The 17,493-nt window shown below is 35.1% G+C and overlaps 1 protein-coding gene across 1 annotated transcript in view; it reads right to left on the bottom strand.

Annotated features, from left to right (window-relative positions):
- Positions 1-363: 363 nt before the first annotated feature.
- LOC127509926 (sphingosine kinase 1) overlaps positions 364-17,493 on the bottom strand; it is a 28,624-nt gene continuing 11,494 nt past the window's right edge. The window contains exons 2-5 of the mRNA XM_051889296.1: positions 10,644-10,793; positions 7,376-7,470; positions 7,167-7,282; positions 364-3,036 (exon numbers count right to left, since the gene is read on the bottom strand). Coding sequence (XP_051745256.1) covers positions 2,322-3,036; positions 7,167-7,282; positions 7,376-7,470; positions 10,644-10,793 — 1,076 coding nt within the window. The 3' untranslated portion in view covers positions 364-2,321. The remainder of the gene's footprint in view (positions 3,037-7,166; positions 7,283-7,375; positions 7,471-10,643; positions 10,794-17,493) is intronic.

A 17,493-nucleotide genomic window follows, 5' to 3' on the forward strand; every position in this document is an offset into this window, starting at 1 on the left:
GTATACCTGCACGTCATGCATCAGAGAACTGTGAACATGCAAATGTTGTTAAATTATTAAAATATAACCTTCAAGTAAATATTTTAGGTCAAAGGGTTTCGGCTGACAAAAAAGTTTGGGAATTGTAGAGCTGAACACAGTTTTGCTTCATAATAAAAGATTACCTTCATAATGAAGGCCTAAACATTAAATATTTTCAACCAAGAAAATATCAAGAGGCATTAATTTCCATTCCACTCTAATAATAATAGTAATATAAACTGCAGTATTTTTACTGATTCACATTTATGAATTTAGACATAAGGACAACACACATACACATAAATGCACATACATAAATATGTTTACCACCTGAAATTTTGTTAATATTGTGTATCTTTATTATTTTTTTTTTCATACAAATTGTATGACTTGGAAAAATATATAACTTATATTTATATATATATAAAGTATACAGAGAATGGGGTTTAAATATCACAGTACAGTTGCAATCATATGCACATTTCTGATTCGCAAACAAATCAAAGCACTTTTATTCCGAATGTTCCAGCTCTCCATAGAATCCCTTCTGGTCACATATTGTAAAAACCAAATGTCTCAAAACAAAGAAATATTATCATCCATACACAAATCAACTACCGATATTTAACATGTTAGCAAATCTGACACTAACACATGTTAACCATATGGATTCTGTCCATTAGTCTACATCTAGATGATCCGTACAAGGTTATAAAAAAAATGTCAAGTTTGTGAGGAACTAAATTTAAATAACAGGTCACTGAAAAACCCATATTGATACTTTGCACTTCTATTCAATATAATTTATGCAAATACTTGCACTTCTGAATACCTTGTTTGTTGTTTTAAATCCCAGAACATCACTACCAACTCTCAGTTTGAAAACAGAAATCATATTAGTGCACAATGAAGTGAACACAGGGGTGATTTTAAGCGCAAGCTTTGGTTATGAGTGGATGATTATTTTACTTTTTTTTTTTAACCTTTAGGAGAAACAGCAGCACAAACATTGGTAAGTGTTATTATTGAATTTAATGTACGTATATTGTGATGGTATTAGTTGTATAGTTTCCCTCCAAATGTTTCATCTTGTTTGCTAACATTATATAAATCAGTTCAAATATTAACATTTCAAAAGATAGTTAAACTGAAAAATGAATGTAAGCGAATGAACAACGGCTAAGTAGTAATGATAGACATTTGTTTTAACTTATAGAAGCAAATCAAATGTTGTTTTTGGTGTCAGTTTTAACCATTGACAGGACATTTTACCATATCAACTATACAATAAAGTTAGTATGCCGTTGATGAAAAATGTGATGATGAAGTGTGACAGGTTTGCATGATCAAACAATATTTCCCATCATTCTCTTCTGTAGCACAAGAGCAATAAAACACACAGATTAAGCACCAGCTGCACACATAATGTGCATTGTTTGTGCTTCATTTTATTGCATTATATCACTAAAAACCTTCCTGTATTTGTCAATCAGAGAAAAAGAGAAAAAAAAAAAATCCCCAATGCATCCATTTTATTCTGACCAAAATCAGATGAAAGCCACAAATGTCATTATGATTTAGATTGTAAGTGAGCTGTAATTTCCTAGGAGGATCAGAAGGCGGCACATTACAACGCTCTCTTAAATAATACCAAACATAAAACATTTGCTCTATCATAGAAAAATAAAGATGAACAGCTATATCATATGTTCAACGTTGGCACTTCAGAAAATCAAGATTGGTGCATCGCAGCAGCATAAACTCCAGCATAATACAGATGCTCGCGCATCAGAGACCTTGAATCTCACAAACCTCACCCCAAAAATCTGAAGAAATTAAATATTATATTTGCAGAAAAGAAAAAAAAAAAAGATTTTTTGGGTTAAATGATCAGAAAATAATGTCAAAATGTAAAAAATCTTAATGGTTGTCTTCATTTTCTTAATGCAAAATATTATTTCTTATGTCTTTCTTTTGATTTTTGGGGTGAAATTTGACCTGGATAAGTTTTCAGATACACAAGCATCAGAAAAAAATCTCATGAAAACTGTTCAGCTTATATTTCACCCAAATAATTGTATTTATTTATTTAGATTAGATTAGAAAAATTTGGAATAACAATTTTTAAAATGTTAAAAAGTCGAAATACGAAATGTAATTTCTTTTGTTTTTGGGGTGAAATGTGACCTGGACATGTTTTCGTGAGATTCACTCAAAGTTACAATTCTTTAATCAAACAAAGGAACACATTAAGTTCAAGTTTAACGGCAGCCAGTCCGGATTGTGCTTTAAAAACAGCGTCATGTGGAGATGATGCGGGCCGCCCCTCTGTGCACTTGTGCTTGAACGGGCCCGTACTCCACGCGCTCCCCGTCCACCGTCATCACGCCGGCCTCGCTCAGCGGCTCCAGCCTCAGCGCTCGCGCTCGCCGGTACACCAGGTGCGGGCATCCGCAGTCCAGATGCGTCCCGCTCTGCATGGCCCGGAAGAGTCGCAGCAGGGTGGCCCGAGAGATTCCCGCCGTCACGTAGAACAGGTGGATCAGTCCGTCGTCGGTGCGGGCCTCTGGAGCCGCCATCAGTTCCTCGTTTAGGTGTGACTGGAACATGGCGAGCACCAGGACGAAATCCTGCTCCTCCACGACCGTCCAGTCCTGTGGAACGGGCTGGTCGAGCGGGACGAGCAGGTGGTCGAGCAGCTGGTTGTCGGCGGTCGAAGAGGAGTCCGTTTCCGGCTGGTCTCCGGCAGGCAGGAAGGCCAGTTTTCCCTGATAGATCCGTAAGGACGCCAGACGCACCAGCGTTCCCAGGAGGAAGCGCAGCTCTCCGATCTGACGGAACTGTTCGCTCTCGATGTCCACGTCAGCCACGAAGCCCCAGGCCAGAGACAGGAAGGAGAAGAGACGAGCGCCGGAGGACAGACGGATGGAGATCAGGTCGAGCCCTGAGATCAGACCCTTGCACAGCAAAAAGCCACAGCTAGTCAACAGATCCTCACCCCACACCGGAGACTCACTACAGACAACACACACAGTCACAATATTAACGTTCAATCAGTCATAGCAAAACACTATAATCAGAGGCCAATGTTGTTTCCCAGCAAACACGAACGTTCCCCTAACGTTCCCATATGGTTCCCCTTTGGTTATTTTTTTGGGGAACCAAATAAGAACGTTCTGGGAATGTTCTCTGCAGGTTATTTTTGGGTTATATTTTATAACCTAAAGAGGACGTTCCCAGAACGTTCCCTGCACGCTTCTCCAGTACTCTCTTTCTTCTGTCTTCCACACTTGAGTAATTTAAAAACTAACGGTCATTACATTTTACTGACTGACTAACATTCGTTTATCAATCTCTTTATTGAATAATTAGATATAATTTTTTATATATACGAGTGTAAATAGTGTGATTTCAGAGACATTTGACACGTAATTGAAGACAACATGAAGTTTTTGTTGACCGAACAAAAGAGTCCTGCTAATTCAGTGGTAAGAAATTAATGTAATGTTATCCCAGTTAAAGTCACATAATTGTAATTATTTTTTTAATGTCTGTGAATAAAATTAATATTTTAAAAACCTCATATTGTGTTGAAGTCATTGTTTGTCGCTTAAGAAACGTAAAATCTGGTTGTGGGTACAGTGTCAGTGAAACAAGTTACGAAATCGTACATATTAATGCATAAATTCAATCTTATTTAATCCTCCATATGAAGGTTTATGGGCTTGGATTATTTCTATTGATTAAACAATAGTTCAAAAAACAAGACATGGTTTGTAATATTGACGTCCATTCATCCGTCTTCCGCCGCCTACAGCCTACCATATGGGACGCAGGAGTGCTGGACGATAACTGACGTACAGCAGGGTAAATGATATAGTAAAAAGAGGTTAGGGGAACGTTCCAGGAACATTCTGAGAACGTTCTGAGAAGGTTAGGGGAACGTTCTCCAAACCAACATGGAACGTTCTATTTACGTAAAGAAATAGAACGTTATCTATATAGCCTACTGTTATAGTGTGTATTAATATTTTAAAATAACTTTTTTTTGTATTTAGCTTTAATTTATTTTATTTGAGTAATTTTAAGTTTTTTTTGTTTAAGATTTTAATTTTTAGTTTTAGTAAACTATAACAACTGTCAAGCAAAACTTGCAACAATAAAATCAATGACTATGAATTGCAAATATGTTGTTATAAAACAGCACAAACAGCAAAGTGAACCTTATAACATTGAATGTCAAAACATACAATTATGGCTTGTTTCCGACACTGAATAAAAAAAATAAAAAAGGTAACTGCAACTTTTTGTCTAACAATTCTAACTTTATATCTCGCAATTCTTACTTTATAACTCGCACAATTGTGAGATAAAAAGTTGCAATTATCTTTTAAATTGTTTTATTCCATACTATTGCTACTATTAGCCTATAGTATTTACCCACATGAAAAAATTCTATAGGCTAGTAATTTATAGTAAATATAGGCCTACTATAGTGTTTTTGAACCATACTAGTAAATTGTAGTAGGCCTATACTGTATATAGTATTTAACACTTTGTTAATGAATGCTACAGCATACTTAACTATAGTGAACTGATAAACTGTAATAAATACTGCAGTATACTTTAGTTTTTACTGTAGTGTATTGTAGTATAATTAGTAGAAAACTTAGTACAATATTGGGTAAAGTAATTTTTTATGTTACTATAGTTGTTATATTACCACAACAACTATAAAATTACCACAACAAATTATTCAAGTATTTTACCATAGTATGGTCCAAAAACACTATAGTATTTAGCTACTATAAATTACTATAGTATAATAATAATAATATTTAAAAAAAAAAAGAATTAAAAATATTAGCATAGTTTTAGTTAACAATAACAACACGGCTAGTATTTGAACACAAGTCCTGAGTTGTAAATTTAACCTGACAGCCGTCCTGAAAACCCTCTTGTTTACCTGAATGGGGATCACTGGAATCCCTAAAAATGTTTTAGCTTATTTACGTTAAACCGGGCCAAAAACTTACCCATAATACAAAGCACATTCAATAAACAAACATGCGATTGGCGGGACGACATCCGATCCGTCATACTGAGCGTTATGATTTCTCGCGCGCATTTCATTAATGTACGAGTTTCTATTTTTCTCTGCTTATAAATAACTGATGTTGAGATGAATAAACCGGAAAGTGGATTAACAACGTTATTAAAAAAGATGTGCTCCGTTTGATCATGCTGTGAAATAGCCTATATATATTTTTAAGTAGTCTAATAATCACCAATAGGTGGCGCTTGTGCTATAATAAAAGTCCAACGGCCAAACACTAAAGCGCGAGAGTGGACACAGATTATGCTGAGGTAAATCTGCATCGGTGCTCAATCATTTCGCGTGTGAATCGTGTGCTGATGAATGTCTGCGGTCTGCTTTATCTTCATGAATAGAAATGACTCCATTATAGTAAGTTTGTTTCCAGAAAGTGTATTTAACTTCTCATCACCTGCTTTATTCACCTTAAGTCAGCAAACATCAGCTCTCTGACTGGATGCAAGTCATTAGCGAATCATTAATGCTTTCATTTGTTTGTTCTCTCTCAGCAGAAGGGAACTTTTATTCTTTTGTTGAAAGAAACGCTGAGTTTAAACCCGCAGAGATTCAGCTCTCACAAACACGCGGCTATGGCTAATGGCTGGATAATGACTCTTGGTAATGACTGCTTGCGTTGCAAACTTTAAATTGAACAGCAGAACATTCTCCATCTGAACGAGCACGGTTCAGGATGAATTTAATGGCGATTACTAAGCCAAATGAAGTTCTGCATGAACCCTAGATCACAGTCTCATATTTGAACTAACGTTATAACAGTAACATTAAAGGGGATAAGCTGCGTTGTTTTATAATGTTTCCTGGAGTGCACTTATGCTTTTTACATAAAAATTGTCATAATTTAGAAATAAAAGGCATTTTTCATACCCTGATTTTAGCCCTCATATTTGAATGCTCTGTTTTATGGGGCGTGTCTGCTGTGAGACTTCAGTGTAAACGCCCACTGCTGTAATTGGCTAACATCTTTCCATTTGAAATTAGCCAAGTATTACTCAATCTTTTAGCACATTTTTACTATTACAGCTCTCAAGGTTAACAAATCGTGAAAAGTGTTGCATTACATTTATCTATGGCATTATTTTTAGATCGTGGCATGAAAGGTTGCAGTGATGAACACAGCAGGATCACAGACATGTTGTTAAGCACATGAAAGCAGTGATCTCATTGCAACTCAATTTCTGCACACTAACGAATGCTTTCATCATAACTAACAGTGCAAACGCGATGTAACTAAGAGATCCGTTGAATAAAACGGGAGTTTTGGCGTGTGTCCAGAACTCAGTCACTGATAAACTCACGCTGTTTGATTGACAGCTCTAGAGATTGTAAAGGGAGCGTTCTTTGATCGCTTTCTTTATATAGCTAATTTAATCACCATCTACATATAATTTAATCACAGTTTAAATAATTAGTTTCATCCTACTAAGAGAAACAACGTGAAGTTGCTTGTTTAGTCACGGGTTTGATTTACTGACAAACAAAGAATATCTGACTGTACATGAATCATTACATACAGTATCAGATCAGGCATTAGAATTAACATTTTTAGAATTAAATTTTTTCTGAAACGTTTTAGTTGGACGTTTAGTTGTCTAACATTTTTTAATGTTACTACTTTATATGCTACTATTTGTTTCAGAATGTACAGAGTGAATGTACAAAACATTTTTAAAACATTTAAATAACAGGACTTTTTGAACATTCAGAAATAACCTAATCTATAAAACACTAATAATTTAATAACACTGTTACATGGAATCTTTAGCAAATCTCAAAATGAATATGCATTTTTCATATTGTACATTATAATGCAGCATTTATAATGGCTGGGTTTTTGTTTTATTTATACAAATAAGTATAGGATTTTAACATCAGCCATAACTTATCTGCATTTAATGTTAGATTTGAGATTGAATACAAAAGATAAATGTGGTTGGACCCTTCATATGCTAATCAGAGGGTCTCGTGGGCGGGTCTTGGCCCGCATCATGTGACTGAATGAATGGTCACAGTGGCTCTGAATGCTGCTCACCGCGTGTAGTGATGGACGGAAGCAGCCAGTGCGTTTCCTGAACCTCCGGGCAGGATTCCCAGAGGAGTCTGGATGGCCTTTTCCCAATCCTGCCTATCCATTAGACCGTTCACGACCTAAAACACACATACATACATACATACATGAGCTGGATGGCCAACACACACACACACACACACACACGCACACACACAGGCGGACACGCAAACCTCAAACAGCAGCCCGTCTCCAGACAGAATCACAAAAGCGTCCCACTGCGTCAGGTCGGCGTTCCTCACCAGATCTCGAGCATGATTCGGACGCTCTGTATGGATCACAGATCACAGGATGCGATCACATTTCAATCCCAAGAGTCAGTTAATGCACTTCATGAGCAGATTCTCTCTGATACATTAAACACGTCTATTAGATCTGACCAAGAAGTCCTGATACATCCGGAGATTCGATAGCATTCTTCCCAGTGCAGTCTTATTCTACTATCATTGAGATACTGTTAGTTTTTATTCATATTTTGAATGTTTTTAGCTATATTTTCTGTTTTCATTTTAATTTTAGTTAAAGTTTTTATAATTATGTTGTGTTTTTGCCATTTTTATTAGGTTTTTTGTCTATATATCTTTTATAAAAATTTTTAAAAAATTCAGTTTCAGTTAAGATTTAGGCCTATTTTAAGTAATGAAAATATATTTTTAAAATGGTTTTAGTTGACTATAATAACCCATCTGAACAACGCTATCTCACGACCAATTCGTACGTATTTTACGAGGTGGCTACTTCGTAGGAATTCGTATGAATTCATATGATTTGTCTAAACCCCAGTGACAGGTAGGTTTAGGGGCGGGGTTAGGGCTAGGTCATTCGTACGAATTCATACGAATTGGGCAACTCGTAAAATACGTATGAGTTCGTAAAAAACGTATGAATTCGTATGAGTGAGGTCATATGAATTAGCCACCTTGTAAAATACACTGTAAAAAAAGAATTGTTGGTTTAACTTAAAAAAGTAAGTTACCTGGTGATTGGTAAACTCAAAATATTATGTTATCTGAACCACATTAATTATCCAAGTTGAATTGGCAAAAGAAAAAATGTTATGATAAATCATGAAAATATTTTTTTACAGTGTACGTACGAATTGCTGTGAGATCGGGTTGGTCTTACCGGTAATACCATGGTATTTTTCCATGTAAACACTATTATTATTATTATTATTATTCAGCGCTATATGTATATAAGAATCAGCTCAACTGTTTTCAACATTGATAATAATCAGAAATGTTTTTTGAGCATCAAATCCTCATATTAGCATGATTTCTGAAGGATCATGTGACACTGAAGACTGGAGTAATGATGCTGAAAATTCAGCTTTGATCACAGGAATAAATTACATTTTAACATATTCACACAGAAAACAGCTATTTTTCCCCCCTCACTTTATGTATTTTCAAGTATTACAAATTTTTTTGATATATTTTAAAAATACAGTTTAGATAACATTTTAACATGTGACAAGGTATAAAGAAAATGTATCTGAATAAAAAATAGGAAACTAAGAAACTATCAAAATAAAAGATACAATTAATTATCCCCAAGTAGTAAAGCGGAATTAGTTAAAAAAAAAAAAAAAAAAACTAAACACATTCTGCACTTGTGCCAACTAGTATGAGAAAATTAAACAGTGAAAACAGTGTAATATTTAATAATATTTCAATAAATATCTTTTTTTTTTTAGGTTTTGTTATGAATATCATTGGCTCTTATGACAAATTGCTTGTGATGTCCTCATTTGTCAGTTGTTTTGGATTAAAGCATCTACTAAATGAAAAAATGTAAATAATACAGTCAGATACAGCAGCTGATTTATGAGCTTAAGAAAATTGCATGAAACTCCTATAAAAGTATCACAGCGCAAGTAAATCTGAAGTTTTAATCCTGTGAGTGTGTGTGTGTCTGTGTGTGTGTGTGTGTGTGTGTGTGTGTGTGAGTAACAGCATTGATGGAGTGTGTGTCAGGCAGAAGTGAAGATTCACAGTGACTGATTCAGCAGAAATGCCTAAAGCTGAGACTGCACTTCACACACACACACACACACACACACACACAAACACACACACACACACTCATTGGCTCAGTGTGGATGTGGTGTGATGTGTTAATTGAGGGAGACACTTCACATCATAGTGACCCACATTACTGATCACACATGTTCACATTCAAACAGCAAATATCTGCTTCATTCCCTCTTAAAAATAAAGGTTCCAGAAGGGGTTTTTCACAGTGATGTCATATAAGAACCATTTTTGGTTCCTCAAAGAACCTCTCAGTGTGAAGAACTTAATCTAAAGTATCTTTTTCCAATTTAGAATCTTTTTTGGAATGGAAAGATTCTATGGAGGTTTTTCATGGAACCATTGATATCAATAAAGAACCTTTTAAGAAAAAGATTTCACTTGTATCTGAACATTTTAGCAGGTCCCTGCAGAATGTATTTATCCACTTCCAGTGCTGATTAGTGTTGCACAAGCATGGATTTATCAGTGAGTAGTGGCTTGTTCCTGAAATCGTGTTTACAGTCTAAAGCACCAGTGATGGTGATGAATATAGACACTGACAGATGGATGAATCTCATGAAGAAATAACCTGCTGTGATTCACCATAAAATCAGAGAGAGAGAGAATTAAAAAGTTCAATATTATTTTCATGGAATTTATTATCACTATATAAGTTGGAACACAAAGTTCACAGTGAGAGTAAATCACGCACAACACACACACTGAAAATCTGACTGATGGATGTATAAATAGATCCATCAACATCAGCATCAAGACACACACACACACAATCAGTGGCAGCATCACTCAGACAGCTGTCTTTCTCTCTCTCTCTGTCTGTTGGAGGTTATTCTGAGTTCACAGTGTGACAGTGAATCTCTCGTCAGTCCTGCTGCTGTCGAGTGTTTTTCACTCATATGTGACTAATAGCATGTTTTATGTATGAAGCTCCAAACTCTATATAGTGACACACTCTAATGATGAAGAAAACATACAAAACAACTTCAGCCCCAAAAACAGATCAACTACTGTCGTGGTGGAGCCACAATTATGCTGAGGTTTGATACCGACCTCGACAGAACCAGAAGTTAAGAGATAGTTCACCCAAAAATGATCATTCCCTAATCATTTACTCAAATCATTGACTTTTTTTTTTTTTTTTTTGGATGATGAAAAAGATGATATTTTGAAGAATTTTGGGAACCAAACAACATTGGACTCCATTGACTTTCATTGTATGGACACCCAGTTTTAGGTCAAGTCAGACTGGAAAACATGAGGATGAGCTGAAACACCCTGCTTGCTGCCGCAGTAGCAGATCTTCTAATGCAGTTCATTTAATGAATCCTCAATCTCTTCAGAGCTTCTGAGAAATCCTCTCACACTCATGTGTTTGTGTGTGTGTGTGTGTGTGTGTGAGACACACCTGTGATGACGAGCGTGTGCGGTATATCAGCCTCAGTGAGCATCCGCTGAACGTGGCCGTTATAGAGAGCCATTGCTTGGCCCCGCCCACTCTGAGGATTGACCAATACCATCAGGCCACATGGGCGGCGGACCTCAGAGAACAACACACCTGAGAGAGAGAGAGAGAGAGAGATGTGAAGGGTCTGACAAACACATTTACATGCAGAATAAAGTAAAATTAATAAATAATCATTGATCGTTCTGTGCTTGAATGCAGGAATCACTCCTGAACTCACAGTGTAAAATAAAATTAAATTAAATTAAATAAAAATAGCAAATATTAAATACAAAAATAAATACAATACAATACAATACGATAAAACCGTAGCAACATTTCACCTTCTCATGGCTGTAAATAACAAATGTGGTGCCAAAAGTTTAATTTGTTTAGTGTTCGCTATTTTAATGAAAACATTATGAAATATTGGTGAACAGACACATATTAATGGCTGCAGTGAATGACTGAACTGTGTGTGTGTGTGTGTGTGTGTGTGTGTGTACAGAATTAAACATTTAAAAGTGGAACAGCAAACATATTTAAATGCACTTAAACTGTTTTGTTCCTCATATTTGCATTTCAGATGAATATCCCTCATATTGTTGATTGTGTAGGAAAAATAATGCAGGCATCTGTTGTATTACATCAAGAAAATGCAATTACCCTGCCTCCTTGTTTAGATTTTGGATGTCTGTTGCTACACATTTGGCCAATGTGTTAAATATTAGGAATTGCTTACAATATTATTGTTATTTATATTTGTTTGTTTCGAAGAAATGTATTATACTGTATGGCCAGAGATGTACCGTTATTGTTGGATATGTGTGTGTGGTTCTATGTGTGTGTGCTCAAGGACACAGAGAACTGTGGTTCTACTCCTAGAAACTTATAAGGACATCAGCCATCTTGGCTGAGTTTACTGGAGTTCAAGGACACGAAAGCCAGACAGCTCGCACCCGCGAGGCCTTGAGAAGGATCTGAAAAACTTTGGGAAAATTACAACGTACATCAATCAAGAAGATAACCCAACGTCTGCGATAAACAACACGAGTATAAAAGACTGATGAGTTGATTGCCTCTTCGGATACTGATACGTCAGTACCCCCAACGCCTAGAAGCCCAGAGCTGAGGACAAGAAACCCCAAGCTGAAGATGGGAAGCCCAGAGCTGACTACACCTTTGACTCAAAAGAGTGATTATTGTATTTTATACCTTGATGATGAAGTTTTATTTGCCTTTACATTTTTGTTAACTATAAAAAGAAAAGTAACCAATTAAAAGAAATTTAATTGATTACAAAAGCTGCCTACCTTGGCTTGATTTATAGTGTTTTAAGACTTTGAACAAGAACGTACCACAGAGGAGTCTTCTGACCAAATTGAAAGTAATTTAAAATGCTTATAATTTAGGCCAGACTCGACTTACTTTACCTAACCTGAGAATAATAAATAATAAGGTTAAAGGTGTTAAGATCAAAATACACACCGCAAAACACATCTTATGGTAAGTTTAAATTTAAAAATATTTTTCATTTAAAATTATTCTAATTTGATAATTCTAATTTAAATGTATTTTAATTTTTTGTATTATTTTATTTTATTTACATTTTTAAAATGCTTTTTTTATTATTATTATTTTATACTAATGCAATAAGCCAAGCATTATAGTGATATTTCAATCAGATCATCCAATTTTCTCTGCTAATCTTCCTCTCGGTCAGGTTTGAGATCAGAGGTTTTAATTCATCATTTTAATTCTCTTTAAGAGGTTTCATGTTTGACAAACATCGTGAAAGAAAAGCGCCGTGGCCTCAGGCAGGATCACACCACTAAAAACTCACAAAAGAGACACAAACAGATGCAGGTTTGTCTTTATTCATTACTCTAACAGCTTCTGTTCATATTACAGGAGCATTCGCTCTGGGTTTCTCCTGAGACCGGCGCACACACCATCCGGTTCAGCTAGACAGACTTGTTTCCCGGGGAACGGTTTACACGCGGGACAGGCTGACGGGTGACAGGTAAGACCTTCAGTGAATACAGACACACAGACGCTCAGGAGCGACGGTTCGACAGCAGCAGGTTTGATGGAACGATTTTAGGAGGAAGAAACACAGAGAGACGACAAACCCTCAGAAAGAAAGACATTAACTGTCACAAAAGGGTTCAGTGTCTCAAACAGGTTGTGGTTCTTTAGTTTCACTGGAGCATAAGTGATTCATGATCAGGTTAGGCTGCCGCTCATCTACCGGGTTAAAGGAATATGTAAGGCATTTCATATCAGTTTGAGTTGATTTATTCATATTAGCGCTGCCTCTGTGATTCATCCAATCAGTGACAATAAAGCAATTTCATTTAATTTAAAACCTACATTAATAGAATTAAACTCATTTGTTAATTGAAAAACATCTTTGATTGTAATGTTATTCTTGTCAACTATGAAAAAAAGTTCATCGCATTTGTAAAAAATATTAAAAAATTAATAAAATACATATATTCTAAAATGTAAATAAAATAATTTAAAAATAAAATAAATTCATTAATTAAACAATAAAATAAATACAAACATTTAATAATATTATAATGCATATTGTTATTGCCAAAAATAATTAGGGATGCACCGATATGAAAATTTTGGCTGGCACAAATAACCGATAATTCTTTATATTTACGATAACCGATATATTTGCCGATAAATCTAAATCCAAATTTTATATAATTTTTGAGAGCCTGATTACAAAAACAAAAGTCTCACCATTAAAATCCATGTCCCAAGCACACAATTATAATGTTCTCATTATAATTTTATGTAGATTATATGACAGCACTGCACATGTTGAACTGTATTTTCCTTTTTGAAGTGATTTCAATCATATTTCAAGCAATTCATAACCATCATGGTGAACAGTGCACATCTGAAGTGTCTCAGCTGAAGGAAATAATCCATTATTTATCGGCTTTAATATATCGGCCAAATTTTTTTATTGGGCTGATAACGATAACATTAAAAATCAACATATATCGGCCGATACCGATATGGTGGCCGATATATCGTGCCTCTCTAAAAATAATACTACATTTAATCATCTAAAAAACCAATAAAGACTGTTTTGTAAAGACAATAAGATCCTCAAAGTCTTCTAAAAAAAATATTTAAAAAAATAAATAAAATAAAATAATAAAAAAAAATCCTATAAAAAATAAATATTATTTTAAGTTGTCATTTGCAATAATAATACCTTTAATCATATATAAAAATAAGATCCTCAAAGTCTTCTAAAAAAATACTACAAATAAAATAAATATTATTGTAAGTTGTCATTGGCAATAATAAAACATTTAATCATCTATAAAAAGCAATATAAAAGTTTTATAAAGACAGTAAGAGTGATTTTACCACATTCAAGGGTGTTTTAACACTTAAAAGCTGTGGTAAAATCACTATAATGCATGGCTTATTGCATTAGTATAAAATAATTTAAAAAAAATTAAATAATAATGTGAATTTAATCATTAAAACAATAAATAAATAAATAAATATAAAAACTTAAAGTCAAATAAAATAATTATTATAATGTACAATGGGATTGACAATAATTAATCCATTAAAAGCAATAAAATACTAAAAATTGGATTTTAGAGTGATTTTACCACATTTGAGTGGGTTTTAAACACTCTGCTTCATATAACTGTGGTAAAATCACTATAACGCCTGACTTCTTGCATTAGTAAACAATCTCTGCCACTTCCTCTGGACTGAAATCTTGCAGCAGCAGGAGGTTCTTGCACCCGAGCTGTAATTCATCCGTAACCCAGAATCCTCCGGGGCAAAGGGCTGTAATGAGCTCCTGTGGGTCAGAGCACACACGGATCAATGCCACCTTTCAGCCTCGTGCCAGCGGGAAGAAACCTGACGAACAACAGCGCTCTGTCACAGGAGATGCAGAAAACACACATGCCTCCGCCCATCCATTCAGAGAGCCACGAACACCCGCTGCGCTCGTTCATATCAGTCAGTGTGATTAAAATTCACTCAGCACCTTCACACACTTAATTAGCACTCGAGTCTCTGACTGAAACTACAAGGCCTGAAATGAAACAACCTGGAGAGAGATTCACCTTTATACAAGAAACATGATGATAACAGCTGCCTTCTAAGGGAACTAAGCTGCAAAAATTAAGCTCATTCATAAACATTAATAATGATGACATCACAAGCATGAGCTCATTAACATATAACCATGGCTATTTTGGAGGTTAAATGTGATTTATCGGTGGGCTTTGCTACAGATATGAACTGTCTGGAGTCTCGAGTAAAGTTTTAAAGTTTAAACTGAAGTAATGGTTTTCCATCCAAAACCAAAGAACAAAAAAAGAACATGTCTGTGATTCTACAAATAGGTTTCTATTTTTACTGCTAGAGAGAGAGAGAAGGAGATGTGTGTGTGTGTGTGTGTGTGTGTGTTTCATTTCTCATGCTGGTAAAGCTCTCATGCTCTCACAGCTGCTGAACTGTGAACATATGGTGAGATACGGAGGTGTGTGTGTGTGTGTGTTTACACACCTCTGTTGTTGTGATGTGTAAAGTGTGTCAGTGGAAACACCTCAAACTATCCAAACACAAGACCACAAGCATTCAAAAACTTCTCTATGAATCTCACTAAACCTGTCAGGAATGCGTCCAGGTCATATTTCACCACAACCCCTATATGGGCCTTTCTTCAGAATTGATGTAAACTGCTGTCCCACAACCAGAAACACATTTAAAAAGCATTCAAAAGTATTTAAATTGTAGATGTTTACTAAGATCCTTTTATTATCTATTGAATCCCACAATAATATTTAAAATATCAGTAAGCTTAATCAATATAAAATCATCATTTATTGGGTACATTCAATTGGGAGGTGGCAGTTCTAAACCCTAACCCCTAAATTTCAACTTGTGAAAATGATTTTTAATTAATGAGTGTATGTCTTAGTCAGTACCTCAGGTATGACCTGTTTTTGTAGGCAAAACCCGGAAGCGAGTTAGCATTTTAGGACTTCCGGTTCCATCGCCCCGAAGTCAATGGGTTTTTGAATGGGTTTTTGCTAAATCGGCTGACATAAAACACACCAGTTATAACCCGCTTGTGATTTTTTTAAACCTTTATTGTGTCTTAAAAACGGCGGTTGCTAACAAGTTGCTAAAAGGGACTACTTCCTTTGGCGGGGACTTTTCTCATGAAAAAGTGGATAAGTATTCATACACAGCGCAGATCATAATCAGCGAGCATATTTTTAAATAAAGTTGTTTTCTAAGTTTGAGGAAGCTTGGTGGTGGTGACGTTGATCTGCGACCATGGTGTGCTGTAGTCCGTTTATAGCCTACTGTTAGCTTTATTTAGGCTTCAAAATGTATAAATGTTGTGTTAACTTGTAAAGATTATCTTGATAGACAAAACGTGTAAGTGTCATAACACTTTGTTAAACACAGAGCTTATTTTTTGTGAAAAATGCAAAATGCATAGGCTTTCGATCGAGGGAATCCGTGCGCTGCTAACTTCCGGGTTGGCCTACAAAAACACATCATCCCTGAGGTACTCTATTGTCTGAGACTGATTGTAACCACACTTCTCACACCAGTTTTGATCAGGAAATATTCCTGTGTCCCTCCTTCTCACAGCCTCTCTTTCATAGTAGGTACCTTCATTTTGAGTTAAATGTGTTCAAAAGTCTGAAAATCTGTGTGTAACTTTAAGAAACATCACTACCAAACACCTTTTTTTTGGGGGTGTTATTCATAAAATGTAGTTTTTTTCTGTGTACAACTGTCCAGAACTGTGCTAGCTAACCATGTGTTGATTATCATCTTTGAGCTAGACTCAAAAGTATCTAAAATTGTCACTACCGAAACAGTCACGGCTGAAACATGTGGTAACGTTTCGGTAGTGACATCATTGTTTTTTGGGTGTTATTTGATCAAATTTAGTTTTTGTGTGTGTACAACTGTTCAGAACTGTGCTAGCTAACCGTGTGCTGATTAGCATCTTTGAGCTAGACTCGAAAGTATCTAAAATTGTTACTACCAAAACATCTCATCATTGTTTTGGTAGTGACAAAAGGGAACAAATAATCATTTATTTGAGGGAAATAAACACAATTTTAGTACAGTTATGTAAATCATTAGTATGTTTTAATATGTTTTAGTATGCAAGTTAAAATTCAGTACTGTGATGTGGTCACTACCAACACATTACTGTCACTACCGAAAATGTGCAGTTAAGACCGAAACACAGGATGTTTTGTCAAAAATAAAGTATATTGAATTTTCAACTAAGATGTTATGATAGTGTTTGGTTCAATGTATATTCAAACTAATAAATCCTTAACTTTGAAATCAGTATGATAAACTTTATGCCTTTTACAAAGAAAGATCGGATTCAAAATGCAACAAATCTCATAAATTACACTTGATTGTAATTGTTATTGATTTACCTGTGAAAACTTTTTTTTTTATAAATAGCAAAAAATATATTTACAAGGTAGATGTAAACAAAATCTTAATAGGTCAATGTAAGCCTTCTTATTAAATTATTTATTATTGTGTTTCGGTAGTGACAAATTTGGGAAGAGGAAAAATATTCCAAAACTTTCTGAAAATATGAGAATTAACTGCACAATTACTAGAAATGTGTACTTCGGATATTATATAATTTGCATACATATAAAATTTGTGAGAAAAAAAGACATTTTTTTTCAAGACATTTCCAATTCTGACTTTAAAGCAATTCTGTAGAATGGCCCATATATGAACTCAGTTCAATCTTATA

Source organism: Ctenopharyngodon idella, chromosome 3, assembly GCF_019924925.1.
Source record: "Ctenopharyngodon idella isolate HZGC_01 chromosome 3, HZGC01, whole genome shotgun sequence".
NCBI classification, from domain to species: Eukaryota; Metazoa; Chordata; class Actinopteri; order Cypriniformes; family Xenocyprididae; genus Ctenopharyngodon; species Ctenopharyngodon idella.